The sequence below is a fragment of the Salarias fasciatus genome, chromosome 8 (assembly GCF_902148845.1).
Source record: "Salarias fasciatus chromosome 8, fSalaFa1.1, whole genome shotgun sequence".
Taxonomy (NCBI): Eukaryota; Metazoa; Chordata; class Actinopteri; order Blenniiformes; family Blenniidae; genus Salarias; species Salarias fasciatus.
The window spans coordinates 20,889,578-20,914,315 of NC_043752.1; the positions used below are offsets into that span (position 1 = coordinate 20,889,578).

Consider the following 24,738-nt stretch of genomic DNA (forward strand, 5'->3'; position numbering starts at 1 on the left):
TTGGGTGGATTGGGTTGTTGGCTCGACACCCTTTTCTAACGGAATAAATGTGAGTGCTGCTGATTTTTATCTGCCACAGCAAAATCCCTTTGGTTAATGCTGACTTGATGCAGTTTGGACTTGTGGGCGGCTGTTGTTCAGTGGATTGAGCATAATGTTGCAGGTTCGATTACCCATTGCCCCCGCTCCACATGTGCCCTTGAGCAAGACACTTGCAGCTGCCTGCATCATTGGCGTGTGAATGGATGAATGTGACTAACAGTGTAAAGTGCCTTGCGGACTGCTCACTGGTGGAAACGTTCTTTGCGCTGCCTGACTTTGAACGCTTCAAGCCTGAAAATATCGTTTCAGATTTTATTGTTTGAGTAGAAGTTGCAGAAATCTCTTCTCACCCCAAACATTTGCCGCAGGTCAGGGTCTCGGAACCGGAACGGGATGTTGGAGACGTGTAGTCTTTTGGGCTGTTGCTTCTCTGAAGGCTCAGTGGGCTGCAGGTGAACGTGCTGAGATCCCTCCATCTGGACCACATCCTCGGCCTGCTGCAGGGAAAAACACAGTCCGTCACCACATCTGGTCCAGTTCAGGATGACCAGGCGCCGTCCTGTAAACGACAGGGCCTGAAGTCCACTGGGCAGCCCTGTGTCTCTGTATTGTCTTTATTAAGACATTAAGAATGAGGCCAAGATGAAACCTTCCAAGAAGACCACCAGTGAGACAGAGACAAGAATAAAGCAGCGTCGCTGTTGTCTGTTTAGAAGACTTTGAAGAGATTATGTTATGTGTATCTCCAGTAAAAATGTACCATTGTGATTTAGATTTTATTATCTGACTGTGTGTGGTCGCCTGTCTCTCTGTGTTTGTCCTGTGATGGACTGTGGACCTGTCCAGCTGGACATGTTCAAACCTGTCCAGGTTTTTGTAGGAAGGACGATGTCAGGAGCAGTAGGAATGATAACGGTAGGACAAAGGGGGCTGCAGCTGCACTGGAGGACACACTGTGGGGCCTGTTACATGAAATACATCTCAGAATCCAGCAGATGGCAGAAAGCGTTTGGCTTTTTCTCTTTTGAAGCTGTCCTCCGGTCTGACAACATCCACTCAAAAACCGATGGTACATGAAAGACAGACGGACAGACAGAGAGACATTCTCTGTCTCATCATGAGACACAAACATGTGGAAGACAGCTACAAGTCTCACAGCTTCAACAGATCCTGCAGGATGTGTAGTTTCCACGTCTCACCTGCTCACAAAGCTGCATTTGAGAAGTTGCAGTTAAACCAAAACAGACATTTAGTGAAGGAAAGGACCTTAAAGAGAGCTCACCCAAAGCAGAGTAATAACACTTCATGTGGCTTCATGGGAGACTGAAGGAGCTTAAAGTTTATAAGAACCAGTCAGTGTTATAACACTGACCAGGGACTGCTCGAGTCAGGATCTGATTTCCAACATTTTCTCAGAAAAATAAATAAATAAATAGATAAAAACTAGAAATGTCTTAGTGGGGATTAAAATCACGGTCTGATCAATGAAAGTGAATCAGACCTCAGGACGTTGTTAGTTATTAACTAATCCCCAGAACTCATATTTCACCAATCTCAAATTACAGGAATGGATCGGATTAGGTTTATTAGTGATTAATGTCTTATGACCAGGGGGAAATATGAGAAACTGAGAGTCAAATTGAAATGATTCAAAAGTACTGACTGAAAGCTAAAGAGATATGAAGGCTAGAATAGGAGCAAAGACGGTAGTGACTCAGCGTACATGTCAAAGAAATACAGTAAACATTAGTGACAATAATCTGCGGTAAAGGTGCATTAAGGAGTTTTTCAACTTTGAAAATACTTATTTTCCACCATAAATATGTTACAAATATTCAGTGATGTGTACAATGTGCCCTGACATATTCATTGTAAGTACCGCTAACAGGCTAAACTGTCACTTGAAAGTCACAGTGCCTTTCCGGCTCCAGAGTTTCTTTGGGGAGAATTTGAGATGATGTGACGTAATGCGCCTCCCGCTGGCCTGATTTCCTTAGGTTTCATTTTGTCCACCATTACTCTGCCAGATGCTTAGCGAGCAACAACTGAGCGTTATTGAGGATGGAGCTTCCAGAAAATAAGAGAAGACCGACTTGTAGCTCTGCCACAGCTCCAGCACAGACCCACCAGGCAGAAGAACCTTAAATTTTACTCGAGCGCTGCTAAAAGAGCGAGGAAGGAGTTCCCCTCTTCCGTGCACGTACATGGACGCAAGCCACAGGCACGAGTGTTTCACTAAGCTGCAGTTACGCCCAAGGCCTGCAGGGGGCCTTGTTTCCCATAAAACATGCAAACTCCTTAATGCACCTTTAATCTCTGATGTCAGTGTAAATTACCACAACATTAAAAATAATCTCCACAACATTAGTGAGAAAAGGACAGTGTGATGCTGGAGACTTAGATGGTACAGTGTGTGTGTGAAGGAGACCAGCTGATCTGGTACAGCAAGACTTTCACCTGGTTTATTCCAGACAGGAGAAAAAACCCGGCCATGTTGTTTGATCTGCTTTAGTTCAGACTGCAGAGCGCTGCTGTAGGAATTGGAAGCGGCGGGTACCAGTGACTCGGAGGTGTTAGAAGCTAACAGGAGTCTGTAGAAGTTGGTACTAGATAGAAGGTGCTGGCAGGAATGTACAGGTGATAGTAGGAGCTAGGACGAGTTAGTAGGATCTGGTAGGGTCTTGTAGGAACTGGCTGGTGCTGGTTGGAGCTAGTAGGAGCTGGTGGGAACTGGTAGGAGCTGGTAGGACTTGGTGGGAGATGGTGGGAACTGGTTGGTGCTGGTAGCAGTAGGTAGAAGCTGGTCAGGGCCGGTAGGATTTGGTAGGACCTGGTTGGAGCTGGTAGGAGCCTGAACCTCTTGGCCAATGGGACAATGGGACTAGTTTAGTGACACAAGCACCACAGTACCCCCGTTGGGTAGCATGGGGTAGCCTGTGTCTCCAAAGCACTTGATTTCAGAAGATTCCTTCTACATGAGATCAGTGAATGAGCACAGCAGTGATGATAGATTCACCAGGGAGCATCAATGAACCGCATTTCCATAAAAGGATTAAATTAAGAGAGAACTTAAATCAACAGGATGACATTAATTCAGTACTAAAAGGTAAGAGGAACGAGGAGCCAGGCGGACTCACCGTGTTGGCGTTCAGGGCTGGTGTACTGCTGTCGGTGCCCGGCTGCTCGCTCTGTGTGTGTGTGGGTGTGTACAGCGTCAGGGCGTGCTCGCCCACGGCGGTGGGCCCCGTGTAGTCCGTGGGCGGGTGGCTGTGGGGCGTGGCGTACTCGGTGGGAATCCCATTCTGAGGAGGAACCGGGTACTGGGCTGGTGGGAACGGCTGAGCCATGGCCTCTGGAGGAGCTGGGGCCTCTTGGTTGCCCTGTGAGGAAACAGACAGAAAAACAGTGAAGAAAGGCTCAATCCGTTCATACGAACATTGAAGGATCAGTCAGACGTTCAGAAACTAAACTTTGTAAACAAAGCGTCTTCCTGGTGATTCGGTGAACTCTAAAGGAAGACCATCATGTAGACTGTCCATTTGAACCCTTCAGAAAATACTGAATGTGGAGAAAATGAAACCAAACGTTGGTTAAGTGCAGATGAGAGCGTAGATGAGAGCTGGTGTAATGTGGATTGATGATGTGATCGCAGAGCCTGACAGGAAGTGAGTGTCTCACTGACACTCCAGTATCATCCATGGTATCATGTGGACAGAAGAGAATCAGAGTGTGTGTCACCTCTGCTCTTCATCCATGACAAGAGATGGGCACCTAAATCTACCACCAAATAAGAGACATGGCACAGTAGAAATCACAGTTCATGTAAGAGATGAAGGACTGTTCGTCTTTAAAGCTCCGTCTTTCTCACAATGTTTCTCTTTCACTGTTTTACTCGTCTCCGTTTCTCTATCTAAATATAACGCTCCTTCACTCCTGTCAGATCACCTTTTCCTCTGCTTGATGATGAATTCATCTGATGTGTTAGTAACTCGCTTTTGTTCCACGCTGCTCGAAAACTTAATGGAGAACGGCTTAAAATTTTTAAAATCAATCACGGCAACTTTCTGATGTGGACAAGGCTCTGACCTTAGCTGTTTCCAAAGGTTTCTCCAATCAATAGCGGTATTGAAGTTGGCTGTTCTTATGCATGGAGATTGATGGTGTTGAGCATAACAAAGCAGTTTGCCGATGGTTCACCGACTGTAGCGCAGCTGTTCCTGGCACTGAGTCACTGGCAGCTCCCCAGCTTCAGACGTGTTGAGCTCCCCTCAGGGTTCACAGAGGGTCGCGTCACACACACTCCAGCAGAAACACTCCGAGCAGCCCGACCAGAAGACCTTACATACATATCACCTTCACGCTGCTTAAAAAAGGAAAAGATGGGAAACTTCTTCAGCATCTGTAACACAGACGGAGCCTGTTTTCACTGTTTGGGGTCGTATTGCGGTACACCTCATCCAGGTTTTGGCCTGATTGTGGTCCGACTGTGCCTCTGTGGAACTGAACGTCATGGTCCAGGCTCTATCACTGGGGCCTGCACCTGTGGACAGGTGTACACAACAACTACACAACTCTCTACACAACTCTCAGCACTGACGTGACACTGATGACGTTCTTCTCTATGTTCTCACAGTAAACTGAACAAACAGGAGAAGCTTATCTTAAAAGTCTTCCTTTAATGAAAGGGTGGAGATTCAGTGTGTGTGTGTGTGTGTGTGTGTGTGTGTGTGTGTAAATGTCGTCTGAGATGAGAATCAGTCCAGTGATCCTCTGAGCCAAAAGGAAATACAGTCAATGAAGAAAGAGAGGAGAGTGGGTGAGCAGAGGCAGGTATAAATGGATGGATTGAGAGACGGAGGGCGGAGAATGGAGAGTATGATTTAGCTGATCATTTAGCGCCGCAATCTGTGGAGCAGGACCTGGGGAAGTCTCCGTGTGCCAGCTGCTCTGGGCTCCTGATGGATGGCAGAGCTTCAGCCAGTGTCTCTGTCACTGTCTCTCTACCTCCGGCTTACTCTGAATTTATGTCTCCCGGAGTGTCTCCTTGTCTTTGTCTTTCTTAACCTAAAGTAGAAAGGCCCTCAGTGTGTGCCTGGCTCTGTGTGTGTGCTGAAGACAACCCCGGCTAACTATGGGTGAGGACAGGAACACCTGGTCAGGTGAGGACAGGAACACCTGGACAGGTGAGGACAGGAACACCTGGACAGGTGAGGACAGGAACACCTGGACAGGTGAGGACAGGAACACCTGGACAGGTGAGGACAGGAACACCTGGTCAGGTGAGGACAGGAACACCTGGACAGGTGAGGACAGGAACACCTGGTCAGGTGAGGACAGGAACACCTGGACAGGTGAGGACAGGAACACCTGGTCAGGTGAGGACAGGAACACCTGGACAGGTGAGGACAGGAACACCTGGTCAGGTGAGGACAGGAACACCTGGACAGGTGAGGACAGGAACACCTGGTCAGGTGAGGACAGGAACACCTGGACAGGTGAGGACAGGAACACCTGGTCAGGTGAGGACAGGAACACCTGGACAGGTGAGGACAGGAACACCTGGTCAGGTGAGGACAGGAACACCTGGACAGGTCAGCACGTTGTGCTCTGTAAAGTGATGTGCTTAACTGGACCGACTGTCCGTCCTGATGCTGTTTGACCTCTGCCTCCATCAGCCTTAGGCGCTCCCCGGTCCAGTTGGGTCCAGTCAGGTCCAGTCGGATCCAGTCAGGTCCAGTCAGGTCCAGTCAGGTCCAGTCAGGTCCTGTCAGGTCCAGACGGATCCAGTGGGGTCCAGTGGGGTCCAGTGGGGTCCAGTGGGGTCCAGTGGGGTCCAGTTTGGTCCAGTCAGGTCCAGTGGGGTCCAGTGGGGTCCAGTGGGGTCCAGTCAGGTCCAGTCAGGTCCAGTCGGATCCAGTCAGGTCCAGTCAGGTCCAGTCAGGTCCAGTCAGGTCCTGTCAGGTCCAGACGGATCCAGTGGGGTCCAGTGGGGTCCAGTGGGGTCCAGTCAGGTCCAGTCAGGTCCAGTCAGGTCCAGTCAGGTCCAGTCGGGTCCAGGGGGTCCAGTCGGGTCACACATCAGCCCAGCGTTCCCAGCAGCCTCCTGTCAGCTCTGGCAGTGGTGGCGGCGCTGCCTTCAGCCTGAATGATATCCTTCTGCTCACGTATTTATCGACTGCTCCTCCAGATTGAAGTGTGCGTCTTGCTGTGATTGTCTATATCAGTGATTGGTCGTACGCAGCAAACACTCAGAGGAAAGTCCAAACTGAGCACAATTCATCTGCAAGTTTTCAGCATTGTCCCTGAAATATGTAGTCTGCATTCAGATCGTTCTCTATCCTCAACAACTCCATCAAATATCAGTCAGCAGAGGCTGGAGGCTCTGATCCCCGCAGTACTCTGGAGGTTAGCGTCTCAGCATCCTCCACGTAGCGCTCATTTAACCAAACGTCCGTTTCCTGCAACGTTCAGACAAATTCTGCTGGTTATCAGAGACCAGGTCTTCATTTCAGGAACCTGAAACCACTGTGTACTCCAACACTGCTGTAGAGAGTTTACTGGAGTACTGCTGTAGGGAGTTTACTAGTGTACTGCTGTCAGAGGAGTTTACTGAAGTACTGCTGTCAGAGGAGTTTACTGGAGTACTGCTGTAGGGAGTTTACTGGAGTACTGCTGTAGGGAGTTTACTGGAGTACTGCTGTAGAGAGTTTACTGGAGTACTGCTGTAGGGAGTTTACTGGAGTACTGCTGTAGGGAGTTTACTGGAGTACTGCTGTAGGGAGTTTACTGGAGCCTTCAATTCATTGGTTCCTGCAAGGCTGATTAGAAAACTGAGACCTCTTGGCTGTGTGATGCCATCTGCAAATGGATCTTGAACTTTCTGACTTGTCGCAGAGGGTTAAGGTTAAAGATTGTGTATCAGATGAACTTATTGTGAACACTGGCTCTCCACAAGGTTGTATATTGAGTCCATTGCTGTGTACTTTGTACACATATGACTGTGTTGCTTCACATCCTAATAATCTGATCATTACGTATGCTGATGACACATTCATGCCAATGATGACTCAAATTACAGATCAGAGGTGGATAAAATTGTTTGTTGGAGTGAACAAAACAACCTGAAATTGAACACTTCAAAAACTTGTGAGCTTGTCATTGATTTTGGTAAAAATTCTGACAAGCCGATTTTTATCAGTGATACTGAAGTGCAAATTGTGGAAAACTGTAAATTTTTGGGTGTGACTGTCAGATAATCTTAGCTGGCATTCAAACACAACTGTTATTGCTAAAAAATCTCGCCAGCATCTTTTCTTTTTACGTAAGTTGAAGGCTTTTACTCCTAACAGGCAGATTTTAACTAACTTTTATCGTTGTGTTATCGAGAGTGTGCTAACAGGTGCTATTACAGTGTGGTTTGGAAACGCCACAGCTAAAGAAAAGCGAGCGCTTCACAGTGTGGTCCGCTCGGCCAGGAGGACTGTCGGTGTGGAGCTCCCGGCTCTGGAGGACATTTACAAAGAGAGACTTCTAACTCGGGCATTATCGATAATTAATGACCCGTCCAAACACCCGGCCAGGGACTTTTTTGAACTTCTTCCTTCTGGTCGGAGGTATGGTGCTGTTAAATGCACAACCTCACGTCACAGTAGGAGCTTCTTCCCACAGGCTGTGATGTCCTTAAACAATGCTCTTTAATAAGGCAAAAGCACTTTTAGTACTGGGGGCACGTTGCTCATATTGATTATTGTTATTTATTATTATTATTGTCTGACTCTTGCGGTCTAATGTGGCTTGATTTTTATCATGCATTGTATGAATGGATGTCTGATGTGTACTGAGAGCTGCTTGCAACCCCAATCCAAAGTGGTGTTTTTAATACTGCAAATGGCAAATAAACTGAACTGAACTGCTGTCAGAGGAGTTTACTGGAGTACTGCTGTAGGGAGTTTACTGGAGTACTGCTGTCAGAGGAGTTTACTGGAGTACTGCTGTCAGAGGAGTTTACTGGAGTACTGCTGTAGAGAGTTTACTGGAGTACTGCTGTCAGAGGAGTTTACTGGAGTACTGCTGTAGAGAGTTTACTGGAGTACTGCTGTAGAGAGTTTACTGGAGTACTGCTGTAGAGAGTTTACTGGAGTACTGCTGTAGAGAGTTTACTGGAGTACTGCTGTCAGAGGAGTTTACTGGAGTACTGCTGTAGAGAGTTTACTGGAGTACTGCTGTCAGAGGAGTTTACTGGAGTACTGCTGTAGAGAGTTTACTGGAGTACTGCTGTAGAGAGTTTACTGGAGTACTGCTGTCAGAGGAGTTTACTGGAGTACTGCTGTCAGAGGAGTTTACTGGAGTACTGCTGTAGAGAGTTTACTGGAGTACTGCTGTAGAGAGTTTACTGGAGTACTGCTGTAGAGAGTTTACTGGAGTACCGGTACAAATACTTCTTGAGTCAGTTCATTGGGGAAATGTGGATGTTAGCCCATTTGAATAATTCTGTCTTCCATAATATTCATAAATGTCAGCTAATCCGTTCTGTGGCTGCTTGGAGGGGCAGGATGCTGGTTTCAGGAGGCATTGCCCCCTCCTGCCCCCTCCTGCCCCCTCCTGCCCCTTCTTGCCCCCTCTTGCCCCCTCTTGCCCCCGCTGCCCCCGCTGCCCCTGCCAGCCTGTGGAGGGATGCCAGCAGTTTACTGCTGGAGGGGAGATTAATATTGATGTGCACTGCAGACTTTAGGCAGAGCAGCAGAGGATGGAAGGAGAGAACGATCAAAGGGAAGGAAGCAGCCACGGCGCTCATTCCAGCTGGATTCCTCTGTAATGAGCTTTAACCTGCATCCAACCCAACAAGGCACAGGGAAGAAGAAAAGTAGCAGCACTTCTTCACTTCGGCACCTGACATGCTGTTACGCTGCCAGAGGAAGCTCGCTCATGTTCAGTCCTTCAGGGGAAAAGTGTCTGACGACCACCTGTCAGTGGAACCTCCTGTTCACAACGCTGTCAGACAAACAATTTGACTACATCTCATCACGAAATCACGGCATCAAACACAAGAAAGAGGTTTTTTTCTGGAAAAAAACCCAACTAGATCTTAAAAATCAATAAAAGTCACACCAGTGAATGATTAGAATTTATAGAAATGATGAGATAAAAGAGACTGACAGTAGTTGTCAAAGTAGCTGTTGTTCCTCATTTGTCCACTGGGAGGAACAAAGAGCCGCATTGAGACCTGGTACTGACCAGCAGAGGGCAGCAGATTTACTCTATTACTGCTGAAATAGCAGGAAAGCAGAGCTCAAAGTCTGATTTTATGATTGAAAATAAACCAAAAACTCTGCGTCATCATACTGGATGTGGAGAGATGCCAAGAGTTTGATCTGAAGCGATGAAGAATGAGCAGAAGTGGCTGACGCTGAGGAAGTGAGAGGCATGAGGACGGCTCTGCAAGCTCACCCACTTCACCCTGAGTAGTCTACAGATATCAGTCTACACACACACACACACACACACACACACACACACACACACACACACACACACACACACACACACACACCTCTAACAAAGAGGTAACGGGATCTAATTTAACACTCTGCTGAGCAGAGATTGACCGACACTCCCAGCCCCTCACTGGGACATTCAGCAGCCCGCCCCTTTGTGTGTGTGTGTGTGTGTGTGTGTGTGTGTGTGTGTGCTTCACAGAGCAGGGAGAAGTCCTGGTCATGTATAATAGAGAGGTGCAGACTGTTTAGGATTCAGAGAGCGTTGCGGGTCTGCTGGCTGCCGGCTCCCTCCAGGCCTGCTACATGATATTCACTTACCCCCATAACAATGGCAAACATATGTAAATCTGTCTGTGTGCCCGTTTCAATCCGACCCCGGCACAAAGCCACAGATGCTGCGAGCTCCCCGGCGGACAAAGGCAAGCGCTCCGCAGACACACACTGCACAGGGAGCCGTCTAAATAAAGGCCCAAAACACACACACTCATTACAAACTCCTCAGGAATAGATAGACTTTGTTATACAAGGAGAAGACCCGTGTCTTCATTCTATATATGTGCAATTTTCACAGATATGAAAATTGAAAGAGCAAAAAAATCAATTAGAGAAAATCCATTACATAATCAGCTGTTTCGTTCATGTGACGACAATAAAACCACATTTTCAAATTCTCTTCTACACTACTTCATGTTTGGATTGAAGTGTTGGTTTTAATCTCTTCCAAAGTGTCACATTCAAGGAACATTTTATTATGGATTTCAAAAAATTGAAGCTGTCTGTTCGGAGAACTTGTACAAACTCATTTTTACTTTCTAGTTTTTGCTAAAATTGTTTTTTGTTTTCATTTCTGTCGTTCAAAACATCGTCAGAAAGTGATGACCTGCAGTAGTTTTTCTCTCACAGTGGGGAAAGAATAAATCCAGCCATATGCAGATTTAGAACAAATATATAGATTAAGAATTGAATTTGGCACATTTTAGAATTTGATACAGAAATTGAGAGAAAAAAACATCTGATGGTGAAAAACCCGGGTGGATTTACACACAGCAGAACGCTGTCTCTTTATTGACCAACTCTCCTCAAATCAAGCCGATAGGTTCCAGAGGAAGCATGTATGTAGTGAGAGCGAACTCAGCTGCTCCGCGGTCTGCAGCATCGCTCTGTGCAGCCGGATTATCTGCAGAAGATCCAAAAAGAAGAAAGAAACACGAGAGAGAGAGAAAGAGTGGCCAAATGTGCCGCTTAAAACCACAAACCTGAACATCTGAAGACACCAGGCCACGTATTTGCTGTGCTGCAGAATAAAGAGGGTTCATTACAGCAGGAAAAAAAAAAAAACAGAAACAGAATGGACATGATCACACACTGCATGTCTGTGATTTCATTAGGAGCGAGCTGAGAGAATCAGCAGGGCTTTAAGTGTATCATGATCAAAGATAAAAGCAGCCAGATAACTATTAGCGATCCACAGCTTCCCTTTGGGACTGGGCCAGATATAATCAGCACTTATGAGCCAACACTCTCATCTCGGTAATGACTGTCCTCATTCCCTCTGGATCCATGTGCTCAGGTAGATTGAAATGCGCCCACATTTGTTTGCACTGCGATATCTCCCCGTGTCTTTGTCTGTGTCGGGGCTTTAATAAGTGGAAGAGCCTCGGCGGTATTGGACCTCTCAACAGATAACGATAACTAACCTGCCGCAGACTCACAAATCCACACAGACGCTACCCTGACGGAGAGCCGTTAGCCCGAACGATTCTCGCACGGCGGCGGCTCGCTGAACCACAGCGCCGAGCCCGGAGGCTGCAAATGGAAACCGACTTCACCCGCACAGCCGCTCCACCGCATGAGCAGCTCCGAAACCTTCAGCACCATCAGTCACTTTCAGCCATTAGCTCACCGTCACACAACCACAGCCACACAACCACAGCCACACAACCACAGCCACACAACCACAGCCACACAACCACAGCCACACGACCACCAAAACACAGTCACACAACCACCGTCACACAACCACAGCCACACAACCACAGCCACACAACCACAGCCACACGACCACCAAAACACAGCCACACAACCACCGTCACACAACCACAGCCACACAACCACAGCCACACAACCACAGCCACACAACCACCAAAACACAGTCACACAACCACCGTCACACAACCACAGCCACACAACCACAGCCACACAACCACAGCCACACAACCACCGTCACACAACCACAGCCACACAACCACAGCCACACAACCACAGCCACACAACCACAGCCACACAACCACCGTCACACAACCACAGCCACACGACCACAGCCACACGACCACAGCCACACAACCACAGCCACACAACCACAGCCACACAACCACAGCCACACAACCACAGCCACACAACCACCAAAACACAGTCACACAACCACCGTCACACAACCACCGCCACACAACCACAGCCACACAACCACCGTCACACAACCACCGCCACACAACCACAGCCACACAACCACAGCCACACAACCACAGCCACACAACCACCGTCACACAACCACCGCCACACAACCACAGCCACACAACCACAGCCACACAACCACAGCCACACAACCACAGCCACACAACCACCGTCACACAACCACCGCCACACAACCACAGCCACACAACCACAGCCACACAACCACCGTCACTCAACCACAGCCACACAACCACAGCCACACAACCACCGCCACACGACCACAGCCACACGACCACAGCCACACAACCACAGCCACACAACCACAGCCACACAACCACCAAAACACAGTCACACAACCACCGTCACACAACCACAGCCACACAACCACAGCCACACAACCACAGCCACACAACCACCAAAACACAGCCACACAACCACCGTCACACAACCACAGCCACACAACCACCGCCACACAACCACAGCCACACAACCACAGCCACACAACCACAGCCACACAACCACCGTCACACAACCACAGCCACACAACCACAGCCACACAACCACCAAAACACAGTCACACAACCACCGTCACACAACCACCGCCACACAACCACAGCCACACAACCACAGCCACACAACCACAGCCACACAACCACCGCCACACAACCACAGCCACACAACCACAGCCACACAACCACCGTCACACAACCACAGCCACACAACCACAGCCACACGACCACAGCCACACAACCACAGCCACACAACCACAGCCACACAACCACCAAAACACAGTCACACAACCACCGTCACACAACCACCGCCACACAACCACCGCCACACAACCACCAAAACACAGTCACACAACCACCGTCACACAACCACAGCCACACAACTACAGCCACACAACCACAGTCACACAACCACAGTCACACAACCACCAAAACACAGCCACACAACCACAGTCACACAACCACCAAAACACAGCCATACAACCACCGTCACACAACCACAGCCACACAACTACAGTCACACAACCACAGTCACACAACCACCGTCACACAACCACAGCCACACAACTACAGCCACACAACCACAGTCACACAACCACAGTCACACAACCACCAAAACACAGCCACACAACCACAGTCACACAACCACCAAAACACAGCCATACAACCACCGTCACACAACCACAGCCACACAACTACAGTCACACAACCACAGTCACACAACCACCAAAACACACAGAATCACATTTTTACAGAATCACAGAGTCACACAGTCACAGAAACAAATCTCTGGTGCCTCTTTACATCACGTTCACACATAAAACCACAGACTTCTTCATTTACACAAGTATGTTTTCAGTCCTTGATATATTTTGTAAACAGTTTCCAGAGTTCAGCATTGTACCAGATGTGAGACTGAACAGAGAGAATGAACGACGGTGGTGGTGCTTCCAGCTGCAGCTCCTCTAACGCTCGCTGTTATTCACTCAGCCAGACCGGACGCTGCCACCGGAGGGCCTCATGACTTCAGCCTGTCTCACTGTTTCACTCCGACCTGCAGCTCACAGGAACAACGGCAAGCAACACACTGCTGCTCTTACCAGACACTGCTGGTGGAACCAGCGCATGTATGGACACACACATGCACACACACATGCACAGAACAGCCACAGACCAGGGCCTCAAGGGCTGACGTCCTCCATGTTTAGGTCTCTCTGAGTTGCAGCACAACTGATTCAAATATGAACTCATTAATGGGCTTTTCTACAAGCTTGATGAGACATCAACAGATGAGGGCATGCTGAAGCAGGGAGAGAGCTGAAGCAGGGAGAGAGCTGAGGCAGGGAGAGAGCTGAAGCAGAGAGCTGAAGCAGGAAGAGAGCTGAAGCAGGGAGAGAGCTGAAGCAGGGAGAGAGCTGAGGCAGGGAGAGAGCTGAAGCAGAGAGCTGAAGCAGGAAGAGAGCTGAAGCAGGGAGAGAGCTGAAGCAGGGAGAGAGCTGAGGCAGGGAGAGAGCTGAGGCAGGGAGAGAGCTGAAGCAGAGAGCTGAAGCAGGAAGAGAGCTGAAGCAGGGAGAGAGCTGAAGCAGGGAGCTGAAGCAGGAAGAGAGCTGAAGCAGGGAGAGAGCTGAAGCAGGGAGAGAGCTGAAGCAGGGAGCTGAAGCAGGAAGAGAGCTGAAGCAGGGAGAGAGCTGAAGCAGGGAGAGAGCTGAAGCAGGGAGCTGAAGCAGGAAGAGAGCTGAAGCAGGGAGAGAGCTGAAGCAGAGACCTGAAGCAGGAAGATAACTGAAGCAGGGAGCTGAAGCAGGAAGAGAGCTGAAGCAGGGAGAGAGCTGAAGCAGGGAGCTGAAGCAGGGAGAGAGCTGAAGCAGGGAGAGAGCTGAAGCAGGGAGCTGAAGCAGGAAGAGAACTGAAGCAGGGAGAGAGCTGAAGCAGGGAGAGAGCTGAAGCAGGGAGCTGAAGCAGGAAGAGAGCTGAAGCAGGGAGAGAGCTGAAGCAGGGAGAGAGCTGAAGCAGAGAGCTGAAGCAGGAAGAGAGCTGAAGCAGGGAGAGAGCTGAAGCAGGGAGAGAGCTGAAGCAGGGAGAGAGCTGAAGCAGGGAGAGAGCTGAAGCAGAGACCTGAAGCAGGAAGATAACTGAAGCAGGGAGCTGAAGCAGGAAGAGAGCTGAAACAGGGAGAGAGCTGAAGCAGGGAGAGAGCTGAAGCAGGGAGCTGAAGCAGGGAGAGAGCTGAAGCAGGGAGAGAGCTGAAGCAGGGAGCTGAAGCAGGAAGAGAACTGAAGCAGGGAGAGAGCTGAAGCAGGGAGAGAGCTAAAGCAGGGAGCTGAAGCAGGAAGAGAGCTGAAGCAGGGAGAGAGCTGAAGCAGGGAGAGAGCTGAAGCAGAGAGCTGAAGCAGGAAGAGAGCTGAAGCAGGGAGAGAGCTGAAGCAGGGAGAGAGCTGAAGCAGGGAGAGAGCTGAAGCAGGGAGAGAGATTAATCTTGCAGGGCCTGGTATAGATTATAACTGAATAAGAACAACATCATCTACTCAAATAGCACTGCTGTCAGAACCTTGAGCACCGTCACACTTTCCTCTGATATCCTGCAGCACAAGACCGTCATGAGGAGGATCAGACCACCGATAGTCTGAAGGTTACACACTCAGTCAGCCGCTGTGTGGTGAGCACACCTGACTGAGGCTGAATACTGATCCTTCATAACGACACAGATAAAGACAATAAAGAGCTCAGAAACACTTTTAATTGGTTATAATTATAACCTAGAAAGGAGTTTTTCCTTCCTCTATTTTTTTCTTCTTGAAATTTCCTTGAAATGACTGTGCTGTAGTTGGTGCCGTATAAATAAAATTGAACTGATTCATTAAAATGGGACATTTTTGTGTGAAAAAACACTTGTTGTATGATAGTGACTTTAAAGCTGACACCTTTAGCCTGTTTGCATATTGCAATATTTCTATGATTTTAATGTTTTTAAATGCATTTATTTTCATCTGTGAAGTGTTTGCTTTAAAGCGTATGTCAGATGTCTAGTGCTAGTCCGAGTAGAATTTGGGCTGGTTTGAGAGGCTGGTCAGCCTGGACAGGCTCCACCTGCAGAACCCCACAATCCAGCCTGCAAAGCGAAACTGCAGACCCTGCATTTCCACAGTCACCTTGTTCTGTGGAAATCCTTATTAACACGCTGGCTTTCAGTAATTTTCACAGCATTCAATTTGTTTTGGTCAATCCAGGTTTTTTTCACCAATCTGATTGAGTTTGATTCATGATTTTATCATTCGTCTTCACGTGTTTTTTGACTGAATTTGTTCAGAATAAATGGCTAATTTCAAATGTTATCCCTAGAAACAAATGAAGAGAAACTTCTTAGTAGTCTGTCACTCTATTGTGGAGCAGAGACTTTCTAAATGTTTAATGGTTTAAGTCCATTTCATTGTAAAAAGCAGTAGAACAGAGTGAAAACAGCACTACATTATTCATGGAGGTCTTCCATCACTGCACTCGGAGCAGCGACAGTGAACCAGAAAAAGGACAAAAGTACAGAGAGACTGATGGAGACAGCTGGAGGAGGACAGAAAGACAAAGACCCAGTCACGCCTACAGAGACCATCAACAACCAGCGAGCCACATGTACTCCACCCATTAATGAACATTTTATCCAAAACGAGACAGAAGTGAGAAATCATCAGGATCAAATGGGATGATTGAACAGCCTCTCTAGATAAATGCCAGAAAGACGACTAGCTGAGAGGAAACCTCCAGAATCCTGCCAGAGTGCTTGTTTACATCTCTCTCCCGGTTTAACACCACATTCTGTAAAGCCAGAGGAGCACAGACACAAGCCGTCAGCCGCTAATGAAAAATCACCGGATTCCAGATCAAGGCTGTTCCCTTCTTTTCCTTTATTCTCCAACAGTTCTGCTCTCACAGTGCAGAGGAGCTGGAGTGAGCGAGCAGAGAGGAGTGAGAGAGAGCAGAGGGTGAGAGAGCTTAGAGGAGTGAGAGAGAGCGGAGAGCAGTGAGAGAGCAGAGAGGAGTGAGAGAGAGCAGAGGGTGAGAGAGCTTAGAGGAGTGAGAGAGAGCAGAGAGTGAGAGAGCGGAGAGCAGTGAGAGAGCAGAGAGGAGTGAGAGAGAGCAGAGGGTGAGAGAGCTTAGAGGAGTGAGAGAGAGCAGAGAGTGAGAGAGCGGAGAGCAGTGAGAGAGCAGAGAGGAGTGAGAGAGAGCAGAGGGTGAGAGAGCTTAGAGGAGTGAGAGAGAGCAGAGAGTGAGAGAGCGGAGAGCAGTGAGAGAGCAGAGAGGAGTGAGAGAGAGCAGAGGGTGAGAGAGCTTAGAGGAGTGAGAGAGCTGAGGTGGAGTGAGAGAGTGGAGAGGAGTGAGAGAGAGCAGAGAGTGAGAGAGCTTAGAGGAGTGAGAGAGAGCAGAGAGTGAGAGAGCGGAGAGCAGTGAGAGAGCAGAGAGGAGTGAGAGAGCAGAGGTTGAGTGAGAGGAGTGAGAGAGCAGAGAGGAGTGAGAGAGCAGAGGTTGAATGAGAGGAGTTTTCTCAGGTTTTCTCGGGTTTTCTCTTGAACCGTGGTGGAGACGGGTCTCAGGTGTGTTTAGAAAGCGAACGATTCATCTGGAAGTTCCTCTGTGATGTTACTCCTGCTACTAGATGAAACAGCGGTTCTCAAAACTATCCTCCTTTTAAAAAGCACCGAGGACCTGATTCATCAGTACTGACCAAAAACTAATCCAGCAGCCTCCAACACAACAGCAACAGCTGTTCCTCCGCCCTGCTAACCACTCTGGACAATCTGGAGCCCAAACCACTGACGGAGAAGACACACACACACACACACACACACACACACACACACACACACACACCTGAACTGAAACAGAATTCAGTCATAAGAAGCTGGTCTACCGCAGCCTTTTAATATTCCCGGTGAATAATAGGAACTGAAGTGCGTCTCATGACGAGCTCTCTTCTTCAGTGTGTGAGCGGCAGGAAAGATTACCTCCAGAGAAACGAGCGCTGATCTGAACGGGCCTCTGGGTCGTCGGGTGGAGCTTCATTTGACTGCTGTCGCATCTCGCTGATGGCTCCACCTCACCCAGATCAGTGGGGTCTCACGGTGCTCTCTCAACACTTCCACGACCTGTTGCTTTTTTGATCCAGTCAACTATACGTTTTTGATTTTATTGTTTAATCGTTGCCACTCTAAATAAATCAAACACCAGGGAATGCACTCAGGCGTGTGGTCACAGCTCTCCTCACGCTTCTGAGACGATGAAAACATGAGTATGGAAGTTTCACATGTTCACCTTTCACAAAACGTATCGTGCAATATGAAGGAGTTGAGTAGCAAACCCCAAAATATATTCTTTAGTCGTTACATCTTTAATCAACGTTCAATCACCAACATTAAACAGTGAAAGAATGAAAAGTTTAATCTCAGTTTTGACTGCGAAAACTCTATGAAAGGATAGTCAGATGAAACCATGAATGTCGATGAAACCTTCATTCTCCCATACTGCGTCACTCTCTGGATGAGGGATGCAGATGTGAATAAAGTGAGCTGGACTCTTCCAGGCTGAAGCTGGACTGTGGAGGTGCTCTCAGTCCCACTTCCTGTTTTTAAAGAGGCTTCAGGGTGTGCTTTGTGTGTTTGTGTTTGGACTGACTGACTGATATGTTTTCCATATTTCATTAAATAATGTATATAAAACAAAAAAACCTGCTATAATCACATAATTTTCAAAGAAACTGAGCTGAAGCATCAACGCTGAGTGGATAAACTGAAAACTTCAGACACTTCAGACTGACGTCTGAGATTTTTCACTCATTTCTCCAGAGCTGTGAATGAACACTGGTCCGCAGACTGAACCCTGTAGGGCCTGGTTCTGGCCCGCGGGCCACATGGTGGAGACCAGTGCGGAGTTGTGGCCTTGACAGACCTGTGAACTGCCTGAAGGCCGCCACAGATTTCAGCACCACGGACAGCGACAGGGTGCTGCGTTCTGAACACAGGCCCTTTAATGACCAACCCCAGGAATTAATACCAAACAAATAAATATGAAGCTCGTCTGACTTTGTTTCTACACTTCTTGTTTTTCCAGAATCTCTTCTCACAGGATTTTTCTCATCTTTTTGCTCCGTTCTTAAACTTTTTCACCAACAGCTTCAGTCAATCTCAGAAGAAAGCACACAAAAAATAACCACTTGTTATTCAGCCTACTGTCTGCAGAGCAGGTCGTCTCTCAGTCGGACGGTTGCAGGTTTGAATCCCATCTGTTCATTTGTCTTTGAGCAAGAGCTGGATTACTATTGCAACACATCACCAGCAGGGCAAAACTAACCCGTCTCACCATGGTCTAAACCAGCTCATGTTCCCTGTTCCCTAATCCTACGAACCCTATGAACGCCTGGCCGCCATAATCCTGCTGAATCCATCAGCAGCTACAGACCTGCAGATGAAGTGACGGAGAAGCCAACAGGCAGGGCGGCGTGAGGCCAGCAGCCCGCCACCCAGCAGGGGGCCCAGACGGTCTCCACACACTGGACTGCACGCAAATCCTCCTGAAAGTTCCTGAAAGTCCCACACAGGAGGGGGGAGCAGCCACGAGGCCTGACCAGACCCGGGCAAGGTCCCAGAGCATGCTGGGAGGGCAGAGGTGGAGGAACCTCTGTGTGTGTGTGTGTGTGAGAGAGAGAGAGAGAGAGAGAGAGAGAGAGATTCCACTGGACACGGTGCATATTTTAAAGGCCGCATGGTTAAAGAAGTGTGAGAACTGATGGACTCAGTGTTGATTCCTCCCAACACGTTTTATGATCCTTTTATTGGTGGAAGAGAACCACGTCACAGCTCACCTCACACACACTCGCTCCGCGCCAACACACACCTCTGCCAGCCAAAGGATTGCCAGGGCGCACACACACACACACACCCACACACACACACACACACACACACACACACACACACACACACACACACACACACTCCAGGATTCCAAGGTCGGCCGTGTGATTAGCGCTTAGCGCTGGTGGCTAGCCCCGTCAGGCAGTTCTCCTTAATGAAGCCATCACTTCATGGAGAAAGTGAGAGAAATCCTCGCAGTCAGCCGAACGGGCGCGGCGTGATTTAGAGCTGCAGCCGGCCACGCCGCCATGCAGGCAGGATATATGGAGACGTGCAGACGTGGGAGTGTGTGGTGGAGGCGACGGCCGCTGATGTATCGTCAGCTCGTGGTCGGCTGACATCTGAGCGCTGACACGTTGTTTAAGGCTCTGCGGGACTTTTATATCCAACACATCCAACACACACACGTTGGGCTGCTAGCCACAGCTGAAGTTTTGTGTTTTCACGTCAGACTGTGCTCACACAACGGGTTACCTGACTTCAGATGCCTGTCAGCTCCGGCGCACGGCGGTTTGGAAGCACAAGCAGAAACAGAAATGTTGTATGATGCAGACAAAAACAAAGGACTCACAGTGATTTTCCTGTTGCTCAGTGGGTTTTTACAGGATTGATGTTCTAATTTCTTCAGGATTTACAGTTTCATAGTGTTTGGGAGGCTTTTAAAAAGCTTCTAACAAAAAATCAGATGAAAAGAGAAGAAAAACCAAACCTTCAGCTGTAGCTGCTGACGTTCGTATTCAGTCTGCATGAAAACTATCAGACAGCTGAAAGCCTCCACACACACACACACACACACACACACACACACACACACACACACACACACACACACACACACACACACACACACAAAACAATAAAACATTCAGGGTTAAGGGTAATAAGGGTTAAGAAAATCAGCTGTGACTGAATCTGAATTTCCAGGAACTTGTTTTTCAAGAGTACAATTTGTATTTTGCAGGAACATTTAATTTGTGTCAGATTTTCTGGAGTAGAAATGTCGTGAAAGTAAAAAAAAAAAAAAAAAAACACATCGAGCAGGAAAGGAAAGAAAAAAATAATATGAAATATGAAATGAATATGAATACGAATAGAGTCGGGATTTTCTACAATTTCACTCTCGATACTAATGAAGTTAATTTATTAACTGCAGCAAGATCAATCAATTACACCGATCATTAATCACAGATCAAATGAAGAGACTGATATTACACACACACACACACACACACACACACACACACACACACACACACACACACACACACAGGTCCTTTAGTGTGACTCATACAGCCAGCAGGGAGAGCTGGAGCGTGGAGTGACGAAGACTTAAATCACTCTCTCACCCGCAGCAGAGACTCGGAGTCGGAGGAATTAATTGAGGCGGTTTGTTACACAGCGGGGTGTGTGTGTGTGTGTGTGTGTGTGTGTGTGTGTGTGTGTGTGTGTGTGGGGGGGGGGGCTTATTAAAGGCCGTGTCAGCAGGGGGCCGCGGGCCGGCACAGCGCCGCTCAGGGACGGACGGGGCGTCGCTCAGGACCATTCAGTGTTTCTCCTTCTCACGCCTTCAGTTGTGCTGCTGGTGTTCTGGGTCCAGTCCGTCTCCGAGTGTCTCCGTCCTCCACGGTGGACCTGGACCATCTCACTCCGTCCTCTTCTTCCTGCCCTGACGTCTGGCTCTGCCTCCTCTCACGCAGGACAAAGGCTTCCCCTCCGTCTCAGTATATTTCAGCAGGTCGCGAGCAGAGGACTGATTTCCTCTGATTTCAAGCTTCTGTCCATCTTATAGCTGGGTGTGATCAGACCTCTGTGTGTGTGTGTGTGTGTGTGTGTGTGTGTGTGTGTGTGTTACATGAGGAGGTGTGTTTGACTCTGCAGCCTGCGCACACACACACACCCGGCCTCCACCCCTCCTGACGGCCAGACGGGCTTCGCACTGAAACCACAGATACCATCATGTGTTGAAGACTCCATCCCATCACAGCCTACTCTAACCGGTAATCAGTTACTTTTAAAATATATTTTTAATTAATTTTAAAACATAAAAGGAAGGTTTCTTTCTTTCAACAGGGAGTTTTTCCTTCTCACAGTGTCGTATCCTTCCTGTGGAGCTGCTGCTGGTCATTAGAGCAGAGGGAGACACAGAGCCGGATCATTACTGTAGTGCTTCCTGTTTGAATTCATTCTGTCAAGTGTCCATTTATTTCATTAATCAGTTTTGTAATCAGTCAGAGGGGATTCACACTTTTTCACATATTCAAACTATTGTGTTAAAGTAACACACTAGTTACTTTCCCTAGTAACTGGTTACTTTTAAAATATTCTAAATCAGTTTGAAGAAGTCATTAGAAAATATAACTAATTGAAAGTAACTTAAAACACACACTGCAGCCACCCTTCTTCAGGTCAGACCAGCAGGACACAAAACACAAACCTTAAAGAAAGCAAAACGCTCCTCATCACAGAGGAAAGATATTCTGAATATTCTGAGAGAGTTCTGGAGATTTCAGTGTTTTTAAATACCCTAAGAATTACTGTACAGATATTAAACCAACAGGAGATTCCTCATAGTTCCTACTGTTTGATTCCAGCGCAGTGACTGGAAACACACACACACACACACACACACACACACACACACACACACACACACACACACACACACACACACACACACACACACTCACACTCACAGTTCCTGCTCATTCAGCAGATTCTGCCCGATTTGTTTCTCACAGACGGGGAGCAGTGAGAGGGGAGTGTGACAGAGGGATCATTATTCCGGAGCTCTCCACATCATGAATCCCATTAAAACCTCCAACTGACACGTCTCAGAGTTTCCACGCCGCTCCGTTCAGAGGGTGGAGGCAGTCCTGCCACCGCACAGCTCCACACACACACACACACACACACACACACACACACACACACACACACACACAAGCCAAACATGTAAAAAAAAGTGAAAATCCATGCTAAAAAGTCAGATTGTCCCGTTCTTTGTTCCCCGTGTCTTCGGTCTAAAACGAGCTCATATTTTCAGTAAAGTGGTAAAGTTCCCCCCCTTGGCTTCCCACATATATCACCACAAATGTGATTGAAGCATAAGTTTAACAGCCATCGTTTTGAAAATAAGGTGACTTTTACACTGGCACTGAAAGCAGAGTGATGCAGGTGAACATAGAAATAGTAAAAAGATAACAAATTAAAAAACTGTGCATTTGGATTTTCTGAATAAGTAATTTGTACTTTTTGGTCTGTACAGATGGAGAAGTTATTGGGACAGGATTTGATGTGGAGTTTGCTGCACCAGGAAAATAGAAACATGAACACATTTCATGCAAACGTCCACAGCTCAGCTACAACCTTTTAAAAATGAGTAATATAAGATAATAACAACAAAAATTCTGATAATAATAATAAATACTATTAAGGTGCTGTTTTGCTGTGAGCTGGCGGCCTTCAGCCTCATGCCTCCATACATCCCTCCACAGTGTGTGTTGTGGGGTCAGTACTTCTCCAGTAAATCCGTCTGAAACAACCGTTTCTGTTCTGAAACCAGCACAACGCTCTCTCTGTAAAGTTTACACTTTTCTGATACGCAGTGTAAAGTCTCCCCTCCTGGGGGTCGGGCCTCAGCTTTACACCCCCCCTGAATAATTCATGGCTTCATATTTCACACTTTGAAGAAATGGGCCAGGTTTGTGTGGCCCGTGTCCGTTCACAGCTGTTATTAGAAACAGCAGCTCAGCCGCATTCGTACGTTCTTGTTTTGATGAACTGGCCATAAAATTCTTTGTTTCCCATGTGTTTTCTACAAAAGGGTCTTAAAGCTGCCCCGGTTTTATTAAAACAAGCGAAGCGGGCCGGGCTGTGAGTGAATCATTCAGATGACTGGGAGTACTCCGCCGCCGCCGCCTTCAGCCTTAAATGCTTTCTTTAGCCTTTCCTCTTTATGAGGGTTGATCTATTCATCTATACAGGCCTGCAGTGAGAAAATTAAACCTTTAGATCAACATGAAAGCTCCTTACATCAGAGCCGGGCCGCGCAGCCAGAAAAGCACGAAACATATCTATCAATAATTAAAGGAATCATGTGAGGATCGGCAGCGGCGAGCGGCCGAGCAGGTGAGGAGAGGCGGCGCTCCGGAGCGTCCCCGCTGGAGCCCAGCGCTAATATTATCAGACAAATTCAATTAATATAATCTCATTTCCTGCAAAGTGCTGCTCCGCTAATTAAGTACGAGGAGACACGGTGCAGACCGCCCACCGGTTAGCCCAGCACCGCTGTGTGTGTGTGTGTGTGTGTGTGTGTGTGTGTGTGTGTGTGTGTGTGTTCAGTCTTTTTGTTACTTCTCCCGCTGCTGTTTCTGCACACTTTCTGTTCCTCATCATTTCCAGTGAAGACGTGGAGAAGCTGCTGGGGTGACGACGTGTTTTTTCATCCATTCATCACCACTTTTCATTCCAGCAGAACTTCAGCTGGTGAACATTTCCTGCACACCTCCCTTCCTCATTCACTCCCAGAAGACATATTCACATGCGTTGGTTTGGCCCAAAGAAGACCTGAAGAATGAAAGGAGAAAGAAAGGTGGAAGTGCAGAGGACAACGCCGCCTGACGGTCACTGAGACACTGCCGTCTTATTCTGTCTTCATGAGGCTGATGCTTCGAAGCAATACGGAGGAATCCCCAGAGTGATTCTTCCTCTAAGATCAATTCAAAAACTTCCTCCATCTCTCCGTCTACTGCCGTCTTCCTCGTTCTGACCATCACGTCTCAGGCTAAAGCTAGCAGGTGTTAGCGCTCAGCGGACCGCCAGGAAGCAATGCTCCGTTACTGCTGCAAGGGTTACTGCTCAGACCGACCCGAAGGAACCTTAGAGGGTGTGTTCTGCGGGGTCTGCGGGGTCTGCTGGGTCTGCGGGGTCTGCTGGGTCTGCGGGGTCTGCTGGGTCTGCTGGGTCTGCTGGGTCTGCTGGGTCTGCGGGGTCTGCGGGGTCTGCTGGGTCTGCTGGGTCTGCTGGGTCTGCTGGGTCTGCTGGTCTCATCAGGAGACTCTGTTCTGTTTGGCATCGTCAGACCTTCATTTATATTTACAGTTTCCTTGAATCGACGCTGTTCTGTGTCGTTTTAACAGAAAGAAGAATAAACACCACACACACCATTTTAAGGCTTTGTATTTGATGTGTGTGTGTGATCTTTTAAATATGCATGGACACACAAATCAATAGAAGTGCAGAGAGGGTGTGTGTGTGTCTGTGTGTGTGTGTGTGTGTCAATATGCTTTTCATGTCGCTGAAACTGCTGAGTTTCACCAGCTCATCAGATTACACACACAC

General features: G+C 48.1%; 1 protein-coding gene across 1 annotated transcript in view; it reads right to left on the reverse strand.

Moving 5' to 3' along the window:
• Positions 1–24,738, reverse strand: part of rbfox3a (RNA binding fox-1 homolog 3a) — a 62,108-nt gene that overhangs the window by 33,505 nt on the left and 3,865 nt on the right. Inside the window, exons 2-4 of the mRNA XM_030097602.1 lie at positions 3,198–3,422; positions 1,905–1,931; positions 393–539 (exon numbers count right to left, since the gene is read on the reverse strand). Coding sequence (XP_029953462.1) covers positions 393–539; positions 1,905–1,931; positions 3,198–3,389 — 366 coding nt within the window. The 5' untranslated portion in view covers positions 3,390–3,422. The remainder of the gene's footprint in view (positions 1–392; positions 540–1,904; positions 1,932–3,197; positions 3,423–24,738) is intronic.